The sequence below is a fragment of the Salvia splendens genome, chromosome 7, assembly GCF_004379255.2.
Source record: "Salvia splendens isolate huo1 chromosome 7, SspV2, whole genome shotgun sequence".
Classification (NCBI taxonomy): Eukaryota; Viridiplantae; Streptophyta; class Magnoliopsida; order Lamiales; family Lamiaceae; genus Salvia; species Salvia splendens.
In genome coordinates, this window is record NC_056038.1 from 30,537,366 (window position 1) to 30,550,866 (window position 13,501).

Below are 13,501 nucleotides of genomic sequence, written 5' to 3' on the forward strand. Positions count from 1 at the left end.
ACATTAAAAAAATTCTCAACATATTTATTTTAGTCTCTAAATATGAAAATGCAATATAAATGTTTTTTTAATTAATTATTAATTTAAATAAATATTTAGACGACATCTAGATAATTTATCTTAAGCGCCGAACTTGCGTGCAGACGCCGGATGGCACGTCCATCATGATAAATCCTCATCATAAATTTTAATAAAAAAAATTAGGATTACAAATTCTTATGTCCTGCTAATAAATTATAATTAATATAATACAATACAAATCCAATAGCCTCTATTTATAACTAATTATAGTTGATCAATGATTTGCGACGTCCGCACCGCATTCACAAAAAAAGGTCTTTGATTAGCATTACTCAACACTGTGTTGTGTGTATCGTATACGATGTGGTGTCGAGTCCAAAATTTGTGGTTTAGACCGAAATAAACCTAATTAATGAAATGTGTGTTATTTGTAAATATATAGTAGTATATATCTATTTAGGCTAGGTGGATACATCATTTGCTGCTTTGTGTATGGTGGTCCATGGACGACTCGCTCTTTCCACAAATTAGATAGGTTCTTCTTTATTCTAGCCAACCAGTTGCTTTGCTTCTACGACTCTTTAATCTTAAGTGTTCCGTTTCACATGTTCAAAATAATTATTCACTATTTTCCTCATATGTCATTTGAGTTTATGAAATTACAATGCTTTTCTCATTAATTAATTGATTTGCATGATTTCACAAATTCGCAATATACACGGGCCGGGCGTAATCTATGACCATACTCCATCATTGTCTCAAAATGATTCGAGCCCACGTGGAATTCTTTCCACTAAACTACAGCCACTTGATGCTTCTGAAAGAGCAAAGTAATGCATTAACCTAAATACTTAGCATGTATCTCCCCAGGTCACATGGTAGATGATACACCTCACCAGTTAACATTCAAGGGTGTGTTGGAATATAAATGAGTCGCATGAATTTGCCACTTGCTATTACAGTTTTAAAAAATATTTCTGAATTTCAACAGGTAGTGACAATCAAGAAATATGATATTACTAGTAGTAAAATCATCAATTGCAACATTGAATTCATTTTCTCAAAGGAACACGATTTGTGCTTTTTATGAAATTTTGTAGTATATATTTCGGTTTCGTATTACACTCAGATTGAGTGGAAGTCGGGTTAACCGATCCAGGTGTTTACATGAATGAAGGTGACAAATGAATCATTGCTTCTATATAGTAAGGCTCAAACTAGGGTATTTTTGCAAATTAAAAAACGCACAACATTATAATAATTGATTCTACTCCTAAGGCACATATGTAAGTTTAATATAAATATGTATTCTTTTGGGTTAAAAATTCACAAATTGATTGATATTGTCGAATCACTATATTCATATGAATTAAATAGATGTAATATGGTACTCCATATCAGTACAACTAAATTCTAGGCACACTTTTAAGAGTTAATAAACTAAATGACTAATTGTACATGTGATACATTGCTTTTTATAATCCAGCTAATATTTAATCCCTATAAATCAGGGCATCATGAGCAAAATTATATTATTACTACTTCATAACAACATGGGATTCAGGATTTCAAAAAAAAAAAAAAACAAAGAAAATTGGCGACCAAAATCATTGAGGTGTACGTGTCACAATTGTAGTGGGTAAAAGAGAAGGCTATCATACACGTCACGATATTGCACATTGATTGGCTGATAGCATATCCAGACTCAGATAAGGCGCTTCCTCATCACACGCTCACAATCACAGCTTACACTCTGTTCCTACATTTCCATTACATTGGCCTCGATTTTAACACACTTGAAAAAACAGTTTGACGAATGGCTCGAGCGATGGCTTCAATGGCTGGCTTACGCGAAGGCAGCCTTCAATCCAACCGCTTCAGCAGTGGTACCACCAGCAGGACCGCCGCCGTGAGAACCGGATTCAGCATCCGCGCTCAGCAAGCCGAAATCGAGACTAGCCGCCGCGCCATGTTGGGCCTTGTTGCGACTGGGATTGTCTCCGGCTCCTTCGTGCAAGCCGTGCTAGCTGAAGCCGCCAAACCCATCAAGATCGGCCCACCTCCACCTCCCTCCGGTGGCCTGCGTAAGTAGCTCACTTATTGTTTCATCGGTTATTTGTTTATAGAGAAAAGGAAACTATGATTTTATAAGTTTTACTTCTTCCTCATGCTGCCTTTTATAGGGGTTCAGATGCTCTATTAAATATTAGCCCAGCCTATTGATAGAGTGGTAAATGTCCGAAGCCAAAAGATCTTGGATTCGAGTACACTGTCACATTGTCTTTAAATTTCTATTCGTTTACCTATAAAAGAATTATTAGCTCAGCCTAATGTACATTATTGAGAATTAATTATAGTACTATGAAGTTTAATCAATAATGTTTTTGGGTTTGTGTGCCTAGAAAAAACTGAGTGAATTAAGTGTTGTGGCAGCTGGAACTTTGAACTCGGACCAAGCAAGAGATTTTGATTTGCCATTGAAGAACAGGTTCTTCCTTCAGCCATTGCCACCAGTTGAGGCAGCAACAAGAGCTAAGGAATCTGCCAAGGAAATCGTTGGTGTGAAGTCGCTGATCGACAAGAAGGCTTGGCCATACGTGCAGAACGACCTTCGTTCTAAAGCAGAGTACCTGCGTTATGACCTCAACACCATCATTGCTGCCAAGTCCAAGGAAGAGAAGCAATCTCTCAAGGAGCTCACTGGCAAGCTCTTCCAGGATATCAGCAACGTTAGTTCTAATCCCACCTTGCTTATCTAATAGTATATTCTTTGCCTTTTAACCATTCACACCTGCTAATTAATGATCGTTATGTGTTGTTTATCAGCTGGACCATGCTGCAAAGATTAAGAGCTCCTCCGAGGCTGAGAAGTACTATGCCATCGCTGTATCATCGCTGAATGACGTTCTCGCAAAGCTTGGTTAAATTAAACCATGTTGTAAGCATATGCATGTTTTTAGTCAATGGGATGCTACTTGTATGAATTTTCCATCATTTTGTTTCTATTTCCATCAAATACTTGTCAATTTGAATATATATCTGGTTTCTGACATTCCGTTAATTAAATGTGTAGCTACTTCAACATATAATTGCATCAAATGAACAATACCAGATATGTTTACTATATCAGAAACGTTTCCTGTGATGCGGAAACGATCCTTGATAATCTTCATCAGTTTGAAAATCTCATTAATAACCAAATTGAAACAGAGTTAGTATCTCCCACTCCAAAATGAATCAACTAAAAAAATTATTAGTTATAACTAATCGAACACAAACTAGCATCGTTTCCTCTGCATCCTTGAAAACTAATCATGATCGGCCTATATATATAAAATAGATATGTAATTAGATCAACAAATGGTATTTTCCAGAAGGAAAAGAAAGAATCACAAATTGTATGTGAGCACTTTGAGAAACAAGCGAAAGATTGACAAGTCGAAAATTTAACTAGACTGTTGGTAAACATCAAGGCCGAGCAAGGAATGAGGAAGATGTGAAAATCAGGCAGGAAGTGGTTGCTGTTGCTGTTGCTGTTGCTGATCTGGTTTGTGTTGTTGATGCGGATTCCGTTCATCATGAAGAACAGCAGCTGCAGATACATAATAGGCAACCACAAACAGTCCATGAATAAAGCACAAGATCCCTCCAATCGACAGCTGCCGTTGATGGCTTATCCCACAGTTCTTTCTGGATCTCGAGTTTGATAACGTTCCCGATATGAGCAGGATGAATGCAATTCCCAACATAATCCTGTTTCACGAACGCAATTCACCATTAGTTTTCACAACAAGCGAGCTAAATAATCAGAGAATGAAATACCATGACATGACGAGGGAGGCAGCAGCGAGTTGCTTGTTAGAGGAAGCCCGGTCGAGTTCCTGTTTAGAGCTGATGAAGATGCATCCTGCCAGCAAATTGGCTACAATGTGTGCCAGGCACAGCAAGACCACTGCAGCCAATCCAAGTTTGAAAGCCTCATAGCTTGGATCTCGGCACTCGAATATCCACACCCTAAGGTTTTGTACCTATTTACATCAACTCTTATGTTATTACCAGCTGAAGATAAAAGTGGGAGTGGGAATGAGATGAAAGGCTAACCTTATTCTGAGCAACCTCGGCCTGTATGCCGAGAACTCCGGCTATGATGTCGAGAGCCATGATGAGGAGACACACCAGGAAATCCATGTTCCTCGCCATGGCTGTGTTGTTGAGAATGGAGAAGTAGGAACTGTTGGTTTAGTCTTTGAGTATATATGATCATGAAGCGGAATCAGAATAAAGTAGAAGAGGATTAGCTGGTTTAATTCTTGGAGTAGAAAAGGTTTCTTTTGTTTGCTTTTGTGGTGGAAATGGGATGGATTCGTTTCATGGCGAGCAAGAAAAGCGTTGCATCTCCAGACATGTGATGCAAACACCAAGCTCCTTTATATATTCACTTGCATGACTCCAGCTTTGTTCACAAATCCAAGATCCTGCTGCATGCACTCCTCTATTCATCTTCAAGTTTGTAACACCAACATATATACTATATGAGTTGTATCAAAAATACAACTTTGATTTTTATAAATTTTATAAAATTAAAAATGTAATCAAATTAAATATACAAAACAAACAATGTTAAATGTATATAAAATAAGAGGGTACTCATATAAGAAAGTCAATTAGAATATGTAAGAATATAATCATATTTTTATATAATAATATCTTTAAAGTAAATATATTACTCCATCCGTCCATAAAATATTGTCCAAGTTTAACTTGACACGAGTTTTAAGAAATATAAAGAAAATGTGTTGAAAATGTTAGTAGAATGATGGTCCCATATTTATATGTTAGTTTATAATAGAATGTGAGTGTAAAGAGTTAGTGGAAAGTGAAGACCATTTATCAAAAATAGAAAAAAAAGAAGCAAACTGGACAACTTTTCACGGACAGACTAAAATAGCAAAATTGGACAACATTTCACGGACTAATGGAGTATTAAACATTATGCTAAATCCTCTAATTTCTTCTTCTTTCCCGTGTGTAGGGCAGTATATTGCCATGCATGTGGTTCAGAAAAATGTCGTCATATACATAGGGGTCGAAATATGCTTTGTGCATTTGTATCAATATTTTTGTTGGTTTTATGTTTCTTGCTTATGTTTTGTGGCGATAATTCGATCGGAGGAAATTGAAATTAAAATTCCATCTATTATTTTTGTTTATGGAAGATTCTTTGTTATTGATATATTGTTATATCTTGTCACATGGACCTTTAATTTGACTTTGTAATTAGATAGTCAAACTTTTTTTAGCATTTAATTGAGAGTAATTAGATAATAAAACTATATTAACTTGATTTGATGTTTAATGCATTTCAATAAATCCACATACTTGGTTTGTTCAATTACTCCATCGAAACATGAAAAAACGCAGGCCATTCCTGGCTTGTAGTTATTTATTTTGTATGCTAAACTATAAATAGAGTTAGAAAGTAGTATTATCACAGCATGACATAGTTACTTAAGGCCATCCACTACGCTGTCTCTATACCGTCCCTTAAACCGTCTCTTACTACTATTTGAGCACTATTTGAGGGCCCCACTATCCTTTTTTCCTCCATCCCTTAACTAAGGGACGGAACCTGCAACGCTCCGTCTCTTAACCGTCTCTATACCGTCCCTTAATTACTATTCATTCAATTTCATTTAGAATTTTTTTTCTACCCAATTCAATTTAAACAAACACACTTTATTAAAAACCACACTTTATTAAAAAACACACAAACTAAATAAACACACAAAATAAAAAAGACACAAAATAAAAAAACACACAAAATAAAAAAAAACTACTCCGCCGGCGAATCATCCTCTGGAGGCGGTCGAGGTTTAGGGGGTGTCGGAAGGTCAAGTTGTGCTGCCATAGCAACAATTCCGTTCCACCAGGCCGTGAATTGGGCGTACGAGAAGTGGAAAGTGTCCGCCATTGTGGCGGTCATGTACGCCACCATAAGTGTGTCCGAGCCTCCCCGCGAGCCCGAGGCCGGCTGGCTTGATTCGCCTCGGCCCTTCCTTGCTCTAGCCGCTTTCGCCGCCTTCGTCCCTTGCGGCCGACGGCGCCCACGCGCGGATCCTCCAGCATCGCCGACCGTACCCGCAAACTCCCGGGATTCAGCCTCAGGTTGGCTGATGCCATCGGTGTCACCACCAGACGCACCACCAGACGAGTATTGGCCACTCGCCGTATGCTTCGTGCGCTTCGAGGTTGAGCCCGAGCTGGAGCGAAAACCTCCGGCCCACCGTTCCTCGTCCTTGACGGCCTGCCAAACATCAACAAATCTGAATTGATGACCCTCGTCCTGGTAGTAGGCGCGCAAAGCGGACGTCAAAATGTCGGTGGCCGTGGCGCCGCTTTGGTAGCGCGCCTCTTCAGTCGAGTAGATGTCGCAGAATTTTTTGATCTGTCGGTCGACTCAGTCAAAGTGAGAGCGGAGCATTTTAACTTTGCGCTTGCGGGAGCCTTTCGGCTTTATCTGGTGGTAGACCTCGCAGACCTTTTCCCAGAAACACTTCCGGGTTTGTTGATTCCCGACGATGGGATCGTACGAGACCGTGATCCAGACGTTGTACACTACCATCGTTTCGAAGTTGTTGTACGGATGCCGACCAAGATCCTCCTCTTCTTCTTCCTCCTCGTCCTCGCCCGCCTGGGGTTGTACACCGCCAGTGCCACCTCCACCGCCTCGGCCACCTCCACCGCCAGTGCCACCTCCACCGCCTCGGCCACCTCCACCGCCAGTGCCACCGGGAAAATCCTCCCGGATCTGGGATAATCCCTGCGAATACCGCATGGCGGAGGGACGGACATATGCATCAAGGTCAAAATTGGGTGTTTGGTACCCCCCCGGCGTCGCCGAACCCTGAGTCCCAGGGTTGACGAACCGGAACCGCCCAATGTGTTGATCATGGTCTCCCAATCGCCGAACGCGTTGAGATCCCACCCGCCGGAGCCGGAACCGCCGTAGTTGCCGACATCTTGAGTTTTTTTTTTTTTTGCCGACATCTTGAGTTTGTTTATGAAAATTTGAGAGAAAATTTGAGAGAAAATTTAGATGATAGGAAGAATAGATGTGTAGTTGTGTGTGAAATGAGGATGAGTTTAGGAGTATTTATAGAGTAAAAAAATTAATAAAAAATCAAAAAAATTATAAAAAAACAAAAAAACGGTATTATTACCGTTACAATTTTTTATATATTTAAATTCGATTTTTTTTTTAAAAATATTTATTGCGTCAGCACGTGACGACGACGCCCACTCGCGGGCCGGCGAGTGGGCGTCACGCACGACGCCGGGTTGCTCCACGTCGCCTCGGCGCGTGGCGAGACAGCCCGTCTCGTGGCTCGCCGGGACGAGACGCGGGACGAGACGGGACGAGATGGAGGCTGCAACGCGTCGCGCCGGCGTCCCGTCTCGCCGGGACGAGACGCGAGACGCCGGCGAGACCCGTAGTGGATGATGGTCTAACAAACACCAAGTGTGAATCTGTGATAACTTCAGGCCTTAAACATATATTTTTATCCATATTTAACAATTCTATCAAACTACTAATGATCAATTGCATTTAAATTAAAAAGATAAAGGATATTTGTTTTTTTTCTTTTATATTTGTGTTTTTTAAAATTTAAGAAAATTTCTTAACGTTCATAATTAACATGATACTTAGTTCACTAAAGCTTGAAACTGTACATGTTTTTTTTTTAAATAATGTAATAATTTAAGTAAAAATGGAGTCGTGATAGTGATACGATTGAAACATCGCAGGGTTAAGCGATAATTGAAATGTTATTGTGGATACTTTGAATGCAGTATGAGATTATAAATTGAATAATCATTTGATAAAGTAGAGAGATAAAAGTTTTTCAAATTTTTTAATTTATTGGGGAAAGTGAATAGACTTTAAATTAAAACGAGGGGAGTGAAAAGGTTTTGGAGTTATACCTATTTAAATTATAAATATAATAAATTGCATGTACAAATGGGATTATACATTGAAATTACAATTGATCAGTTTTTTAATTTTTTTGTACATGTCTATACGTATTTATTTGCGTGATAAGAATTTTGTATATAAAATGTAGTATGTTGAGATGTTTTTAGTTTTGGTTGATTCTAATATTTCTTTAATTTCTTCTAATATTAAATTAATGTTGTAATGGTTAATTGGATTTTTATAGTATAGATGACATGAGTGGATCTATTTTATCGATAAAGAACTTTAATGATGTTCATTTAATTCTACAAGTAATGTAGTGTACAGAATTATTTTTCGAAACTTATGAATGATTCCTCTTTCATTCAATTCTTTATGGTTTGTGATTAATTATTTCATATTTATTAGTATATGGAGTACTACGATATTTTAGTTTATAAATTTTCATATAATGATATTGTTTCTAATTACATTACAACAAATCTAATTTATAAGGATGCAAATTTGGAGACGCAAATAGTTGCGTTGGAAAATTTTTAAAATTTCTAAAGTTACGCAAAGGAAAAATGTCTTTAAATTAAGGACGCATTAGATTAATTGCATCTCAAATTACAAAAGTAAATAGTTCTGCATAAAATTGTGTCTCTAATTAACACTACAACAAACTTCTAGTTTAGGGACACAAATTCAGAAAAGCAAATTCTTGCGTTGCAAAATTTTAGAATATCATAAAAACTAGTAGGATGCAAAAAATTTACGTCGTTAATTAGGGACACTTTAATACATTTGTGTCTCTAATTACATCTAATCACTTTATAAATTCAATTGTGGTACACATAATTTGAGGAATTCCCATTCTTTCGGTCAAACCTTTTTCATTAGATTTAGAGTATATTTCTTCAAAATGGAGAAGTTCCCCCAATTTCTACCGCAATTTTCCTCAGTTCCTACTGCGCTCTATGATCTCCTTCCACCACGCTCGATTGAGGTTCGATTTCTTAGCTTATTTGTATTCTGCGCTCATGAATTTGTAATTTTAGGTATGATGAAGTGTGGTATTTGAGTTTTATTTGGGGAAATCAAATCAGAGGTGAAACCGATGTTAATACCGTTTTCTGATAACTTGATGTACATTGTGTTTGATTGATATATTGTGTGGTTGTGCGGTTTCAACGATGGAATTTTGTTCCATTTGTTGTTGGATTCAATCTGAAATGAGCGACATTGTTTTACATTATTTCTGGAAATGCTTTTTATTTATTGGATGAAGGCAACTGATTTAGCGTCATAAATGAATTTAAGCTCGAAGGAGGAATATTATTGTGGATTTGTGGTTGGCGCTGAGGTCCACTTTAGTGAAATCATTTTATGTTCTATGATAAATTATCCCTTGTTGCTTATATTTGTTCATCAGAAACCAGAATTTTTAGTCCTCTATCATGAATTGTGTTTTTTAGTTAAATCATGTTATGTTTCAAGATGTGCTATGAGTTGTACGTGTTTAATAGAATATTCTCTATCACTTTGATTACGTTTATTTCCAAGCTGTTTCATCTTTTAAAATTCTAGTTAAGTTGATAGTCAAAACAACATTATATTGAGGTATACATTTATTTGTTACACCATCAATTGATCATTGCTTGATACCATCCAGGTTATGATATAGTGGCGAGTTTTATGCTGAGCAAGCCAGCTTCTTTTCTCCAAGTCCAAGATTTTGTCTTGGAGAAATGCACACGAGTCAGGTTTGGGATAACAGAACTTCACTTTCTCCCCTTCAACCCAACTGACAAGAAGTCGCACACACCTACTTACAGGTTATGCTAAAATGCACCAAGTCAGCAAAGGTGCAATAGAGCAGGTAATCAGTTTAACAAATAAATCCAACTATTTACTTACTATTACTAAGCCAAAAACATCCATGGCATGCAGATTCTTAGCCTCGCATATAACAGATCAGACATAGCAAACAGAGTGACACATCATTGATAAATTTGCTGAGAGAGGTCTCAGATCGCTTGCCTTTGATCGCCATGTGACTTATTTACTTTTCTATGGATTAGTATAGATAAAAAAAAAGGACTACATTATTTACTAACATAAATTCATACTTAGGACTCTTAATTTAATTTGTATGTATTTACAAACAGGACTTTGCTATGACAAGTTGGAAGCTGGTATATTGACATTTGTCATTTCTTCTGTTATACTTGGGCATCTGGTATAGATTACACTTGATCCTTAATATCTCTTCTAAGGTTTTATTTTCTATATGAAGTATCATATGAAGTTTCTCACACCATTTAACAATTTTGGTGTATGTTAATAATGAACGTTTACTTGGTGTACAGACTGGTTTGATGGATGAAATTGGGTGTGTGGATGGAACAAAACTCACTTAGCTGGTGTGTGGATGCCGTTCTTTGTGGTTTTAGCAGGAAGTAAATTCAATCAGCCTATCAAGGTAGCATCAATTTGTATGCTGCTGATGTTACTGTGGCACCACTTGTATTATAATATTACAGTTGCATAAGTAATTCCTGTATTTAAGCATTGTCCGAATGCATGAATATTTGCTTGTCTTGCAGGACGATATAGGAGATAAACCGGTCTTTATTTTCAATGATTAATGCAAACTTAAAATTTATTTCTTGCTTGATAAGTAAATTGAAGGAAATGAACAATAGAGATACTTGATATTTTCATCTCTTGAATACAAAAGTAAGAATTTTGATACAAAAATCTTGGATTCTTGAATGTTTTGTTATTAGAGTAATGCCCTTTTATGTTTTCTGGGAAATGTTAAGAGTTTTACTTAGGATGACTCAGGTGCTTAAATTGCTCTGCTTTTGGTACTGTAATTTATAACAAAGAGTTTGGTATTATTTAAGTTGTTGTGCTTGCCTGTGAGTTTTCCCACTGGTTGTTGGTTCAATTGTTTTATGGAAGATCAATGTTTTGCAGACAAGAATCAACGAGGCTGAGCAAGTGGTGCATCACAATTCACATGGACAAGTTCTTCGGCGGTGCTCCAGCCGTCTCTTTGAAAAGAACACTACTACACCGGGCGAGTCTCCATTAGGTCCCTCGACGGGTACTCTTCAATCGGGGACTGCCCCTATGACGATGCCCACGTTTGATGGTCCGGATGCTATTTCCTGGCTAGCAAGAGCTGAACAGTATTTTTTGATCAACAACACTCCGGCAGCAGATCAGGTAGGTATGGCGATGGTCGCGTTGGCTGGCCATGCCCTTCCTTGGTTCCAGTTGCTCCGGCGTCTTTAACGTGGGACAGTTTTTCCCAGGAACTGTTGAAACGTTTCGGGTGATAATATGGCTTTGGACGGTTACGAGGCTTTCGCGCAGTGTTGTCAAAATGGCGCTCGGGTCGCCCGGGTCGCCCGGGTCGAGACCGCCACCGCCCCAACATGGGTGGGTTGATCGAGGTACGGGGTCGCCCCGGGTCGCTGGGTCGAGAGGGTCGCTGGGTCGAGTACAGGTAATTCCTAAAACCTTTATTCTCTAAATCTTTTCCTTTTTTAATGCTGATTTGTTTTTACTAAAATAAACATAAGTATAAAAGTAAAACTTACCTAAAAGTACGCTGATTTTCTCAAATCTTTCACACTTTTGTTCAATATTTACCCCAATTTCATATCCAACTGTTATTTTTAATTGGCTGCTTCTGTCTTTAAGTGACTATTTTATTAAAATAATTGAACTCTAAACACGGTGAAGTTTTGCAATAGGAAATATAATCCTCATTCTGTTAAAAAAAAGCACACGTTTTTTCTCAATCTCTATCTATATATATGCATGAACCCAGCGTTGTTAGGGTCGAGGGTCGCACCGGGTCGATAAGGTGAAAATTCGGGTCGCGGGTCGACGAGTCGACTGGGTCGAGAGACCCACTAATCTAGGCTAATTTTTTTGCCTTTTAATATTAAATCAAATAAATATATTACTCTAATGTTTATAAAATATCAAATAATATAAATGTAGACGTAATTCATGTGAATAGAGATAAAGTGGAAAATAGAAATTATCAAAATATCAAAACAATTCATAAGTCTTAAGAATAAGACAAAATAAATAATTGAACCATTGTCTGAAAATGTCTAAAGAAAGTTATATATCATCTTCACTTAGATGATAGTCATCTTCTCCTTCATCAAATTCTGCTCCAACCAAGTTTATATCTTCATTCTCTTCATCTTCATCCACAAGAATACGAGTAGACTTGGAGCTTGAGGCATGATCTCGAGTATTTGTATTGCCTCTAGTATTGTGAGATGGCTCCAACACACCAGAAGCTCTACCAACATCTCTCCATCTGAGCGACTCATTTTGGAAGACAAAATCATCACCCCCCGCATCATCATCCTCATCCTCCCCCTCCATCCTACCCATTAACCATTCATTACTATCGTCAATGTCACTTAGGAGTATAGGATCAGTGACGTTTTGTATGTTGAATCTTCGCTCAAGATCTCTGTTGTACTTCACAAACACTAAGTTGTTCAATCGTTCTTGTGCCAAACGATTCCTCTTTTTGCTATGAATCTGTAAATGAAGAGGTAAAAATAACATATATTAGCTTCTCACAAATATAAGCACAAATTTCAAGTCTTACATGTTGAAAAGTACTCCAATTCCTCTCACAGCCAGTAGCACTACAAGTTAGGCTCAAGACTCGAATTGCAAAGTTTTGCAAATTTGGTGCCTTAGACCCATAATGTTTCCACCATTCAGCTGAAGAAAACATGATAGAGAAATATTTAGTATATCATTTATCAATCAAATAAATAGTTTAATGAAAAATATGATAATATTTACCTGGTGCCATTTGATTTCTATGTCGAATAGCTAAAGGATTTCCGAAACAGGAAACAGCGTCCCGATACAAAGCCGTTTCCTTTTTCATGATCTGATCTTGCATATTTATGTCGGGAACCAGTTTTAGAATACACTCGTGCAAGCCTTCGATAACCTCTGAACAAGCCAAAATACATTTCACATCTTTATAAAAGACAGTCGGATTCAAGTAATGACCTGCAGCATGCAATGGTTTGTGCAATTGATCATTCCATCTAGAGTCAATTATATCAAATGCTCTCTTATACTTTTCTTCGTTTCCTTTGAATGACTTGGAAATGGTCTCTTTACAACGATCCATAGCCTCATAAATATAACCCATCGCGGGCTTGCGCTCAGCATCAACCATTCTCAACACCTCAATAAGAGGAGAACCCAATTTGAGTGCATGGACAATATGTCTCCAATAAGCATCATTCAACACAGTAGTAGTTGCCTGTTTTCCGGATGCCTCTTTGTACCACTGACTAGTAGTCCATTCATCACTGGTGAACATTTTTCTGAGATTCTGCCGCTGGTTATGGATGGACCTCAAAGTATTGAAGGAAGTAGCAAATCTAGTGACTGTCGGCCTAAGTAACTCTCTCTTATTCGTATATCTTCTCATCATGTTCAGCACCCCCATCTTAC

The 13,501-nt window shown here is 37.8% G+C and overlaps 3 protein-coding genes and 1 long non-coding RNA gene across 8 annotated transcripts; 2 read left to right on the forward strand and 2 right to left on the reverse strand.

Moving 5' to 3' along the window:
- The first annotated feature begins 1,761 nt into the window (after window positions 1-1,761).
- Window positions 1,762-3,082, forward strand: LOC121811406 (oxygen-evolving enhancer protein 3, chloroplastic-like). The gene is made up of 3 exons (XM_042212261.1): window positions 1,762-2,105; window positions 2,455-2,750; window positions 2,848-3,082. The coding sequence occupies exons 1-3, from the start codon at window positions 1,838-1,840 to the stop codon at window positions 2,944-2,946; spliced, it is 663 nt and encodes a 220-aa protein (XP_042068195.1). The 5' UTR covers window positions 1,762-1,837; the 3' UTR covers window positions 2,947-3,082.
- A 201-nt stretch (window positions 3,083-3,283) lies between these two features.
- Window positions 3,284-4,269, reverse strand: LOC121741115. The gene is made up of 3 exons (XM_042133809.1): window positions 4,123-4,269; window positions 3,844-4,049; window positions 3,284-3,774 (listed from the first exon to the last, which is right to left on the reverse strand). Exons 1-3 carry the CDS (start codon window positions 4,219-4,221, stop codon window positions 3,525-3,527), a joined length of 555 nt encoding a protein of 184 aa, XP_041989743.1. The 5' UTR covers window positions 4,222-4,269; the 3' UTR covers window positions 3,284-3,524.
- A 4,548-nt stretch (window positions 4,270-8,817) lies between these two features.
- LOC121741161 lies at window positions 8,818-11,972 on the forward strand. Of its 5 annotated transcripts, none has more exons than XR_006037798.1 (7): window positions 8,818-8,984; window positions 9,651-9,857; window positions 9,929-10,002; window positions 10,147-10,254; window positions 10,348-10,460; window positions 10,961-11,212; window positions 11,302-11,972. It is a non-coding gene; the product is annotated as an uncharacterized LOC121741161 (long non-coding RNA). The 5 variants fall into 5 exon arrangements; XR_006037797.1 differs by having other exon boundaries at window positions 8,823-8,984; window positions 10,147-10,217; window positions 10,961-11,216; window positions 11,292-11,972; XR_006037796.1 differs by having other exon boundaries at window positions 8,825-8,984; window positions 10,147-10,217; window positions 10,961-11,216.
- Window positions 11,973-12,033: 61 nt separating this feature from the next.
- On the reverse strand, window positions 12,034-13,472 carry LOC121741160. The gene is made up of 3 exons (XM_042133856.1): window positions 12,833-13,472; window positions 12,630-12,748; window positions 12,034-12,559 (listed from the first exon to the last, which is right to left on the reverse strand). Exons 1-3 carry the CDS (start codon window positions 13,365-13,367, stop codon window positions 12,125-12,127), a joined length of 1,089 nt encoding a protein of 362 aa, XP_041989790.1. The 5' UTR covers window positions 13,368-13,472; the 3' UTR covers window positions 12,034-12,124.
- Window positions 13,473-13,501: the final 29 nt, after the last annotated feature.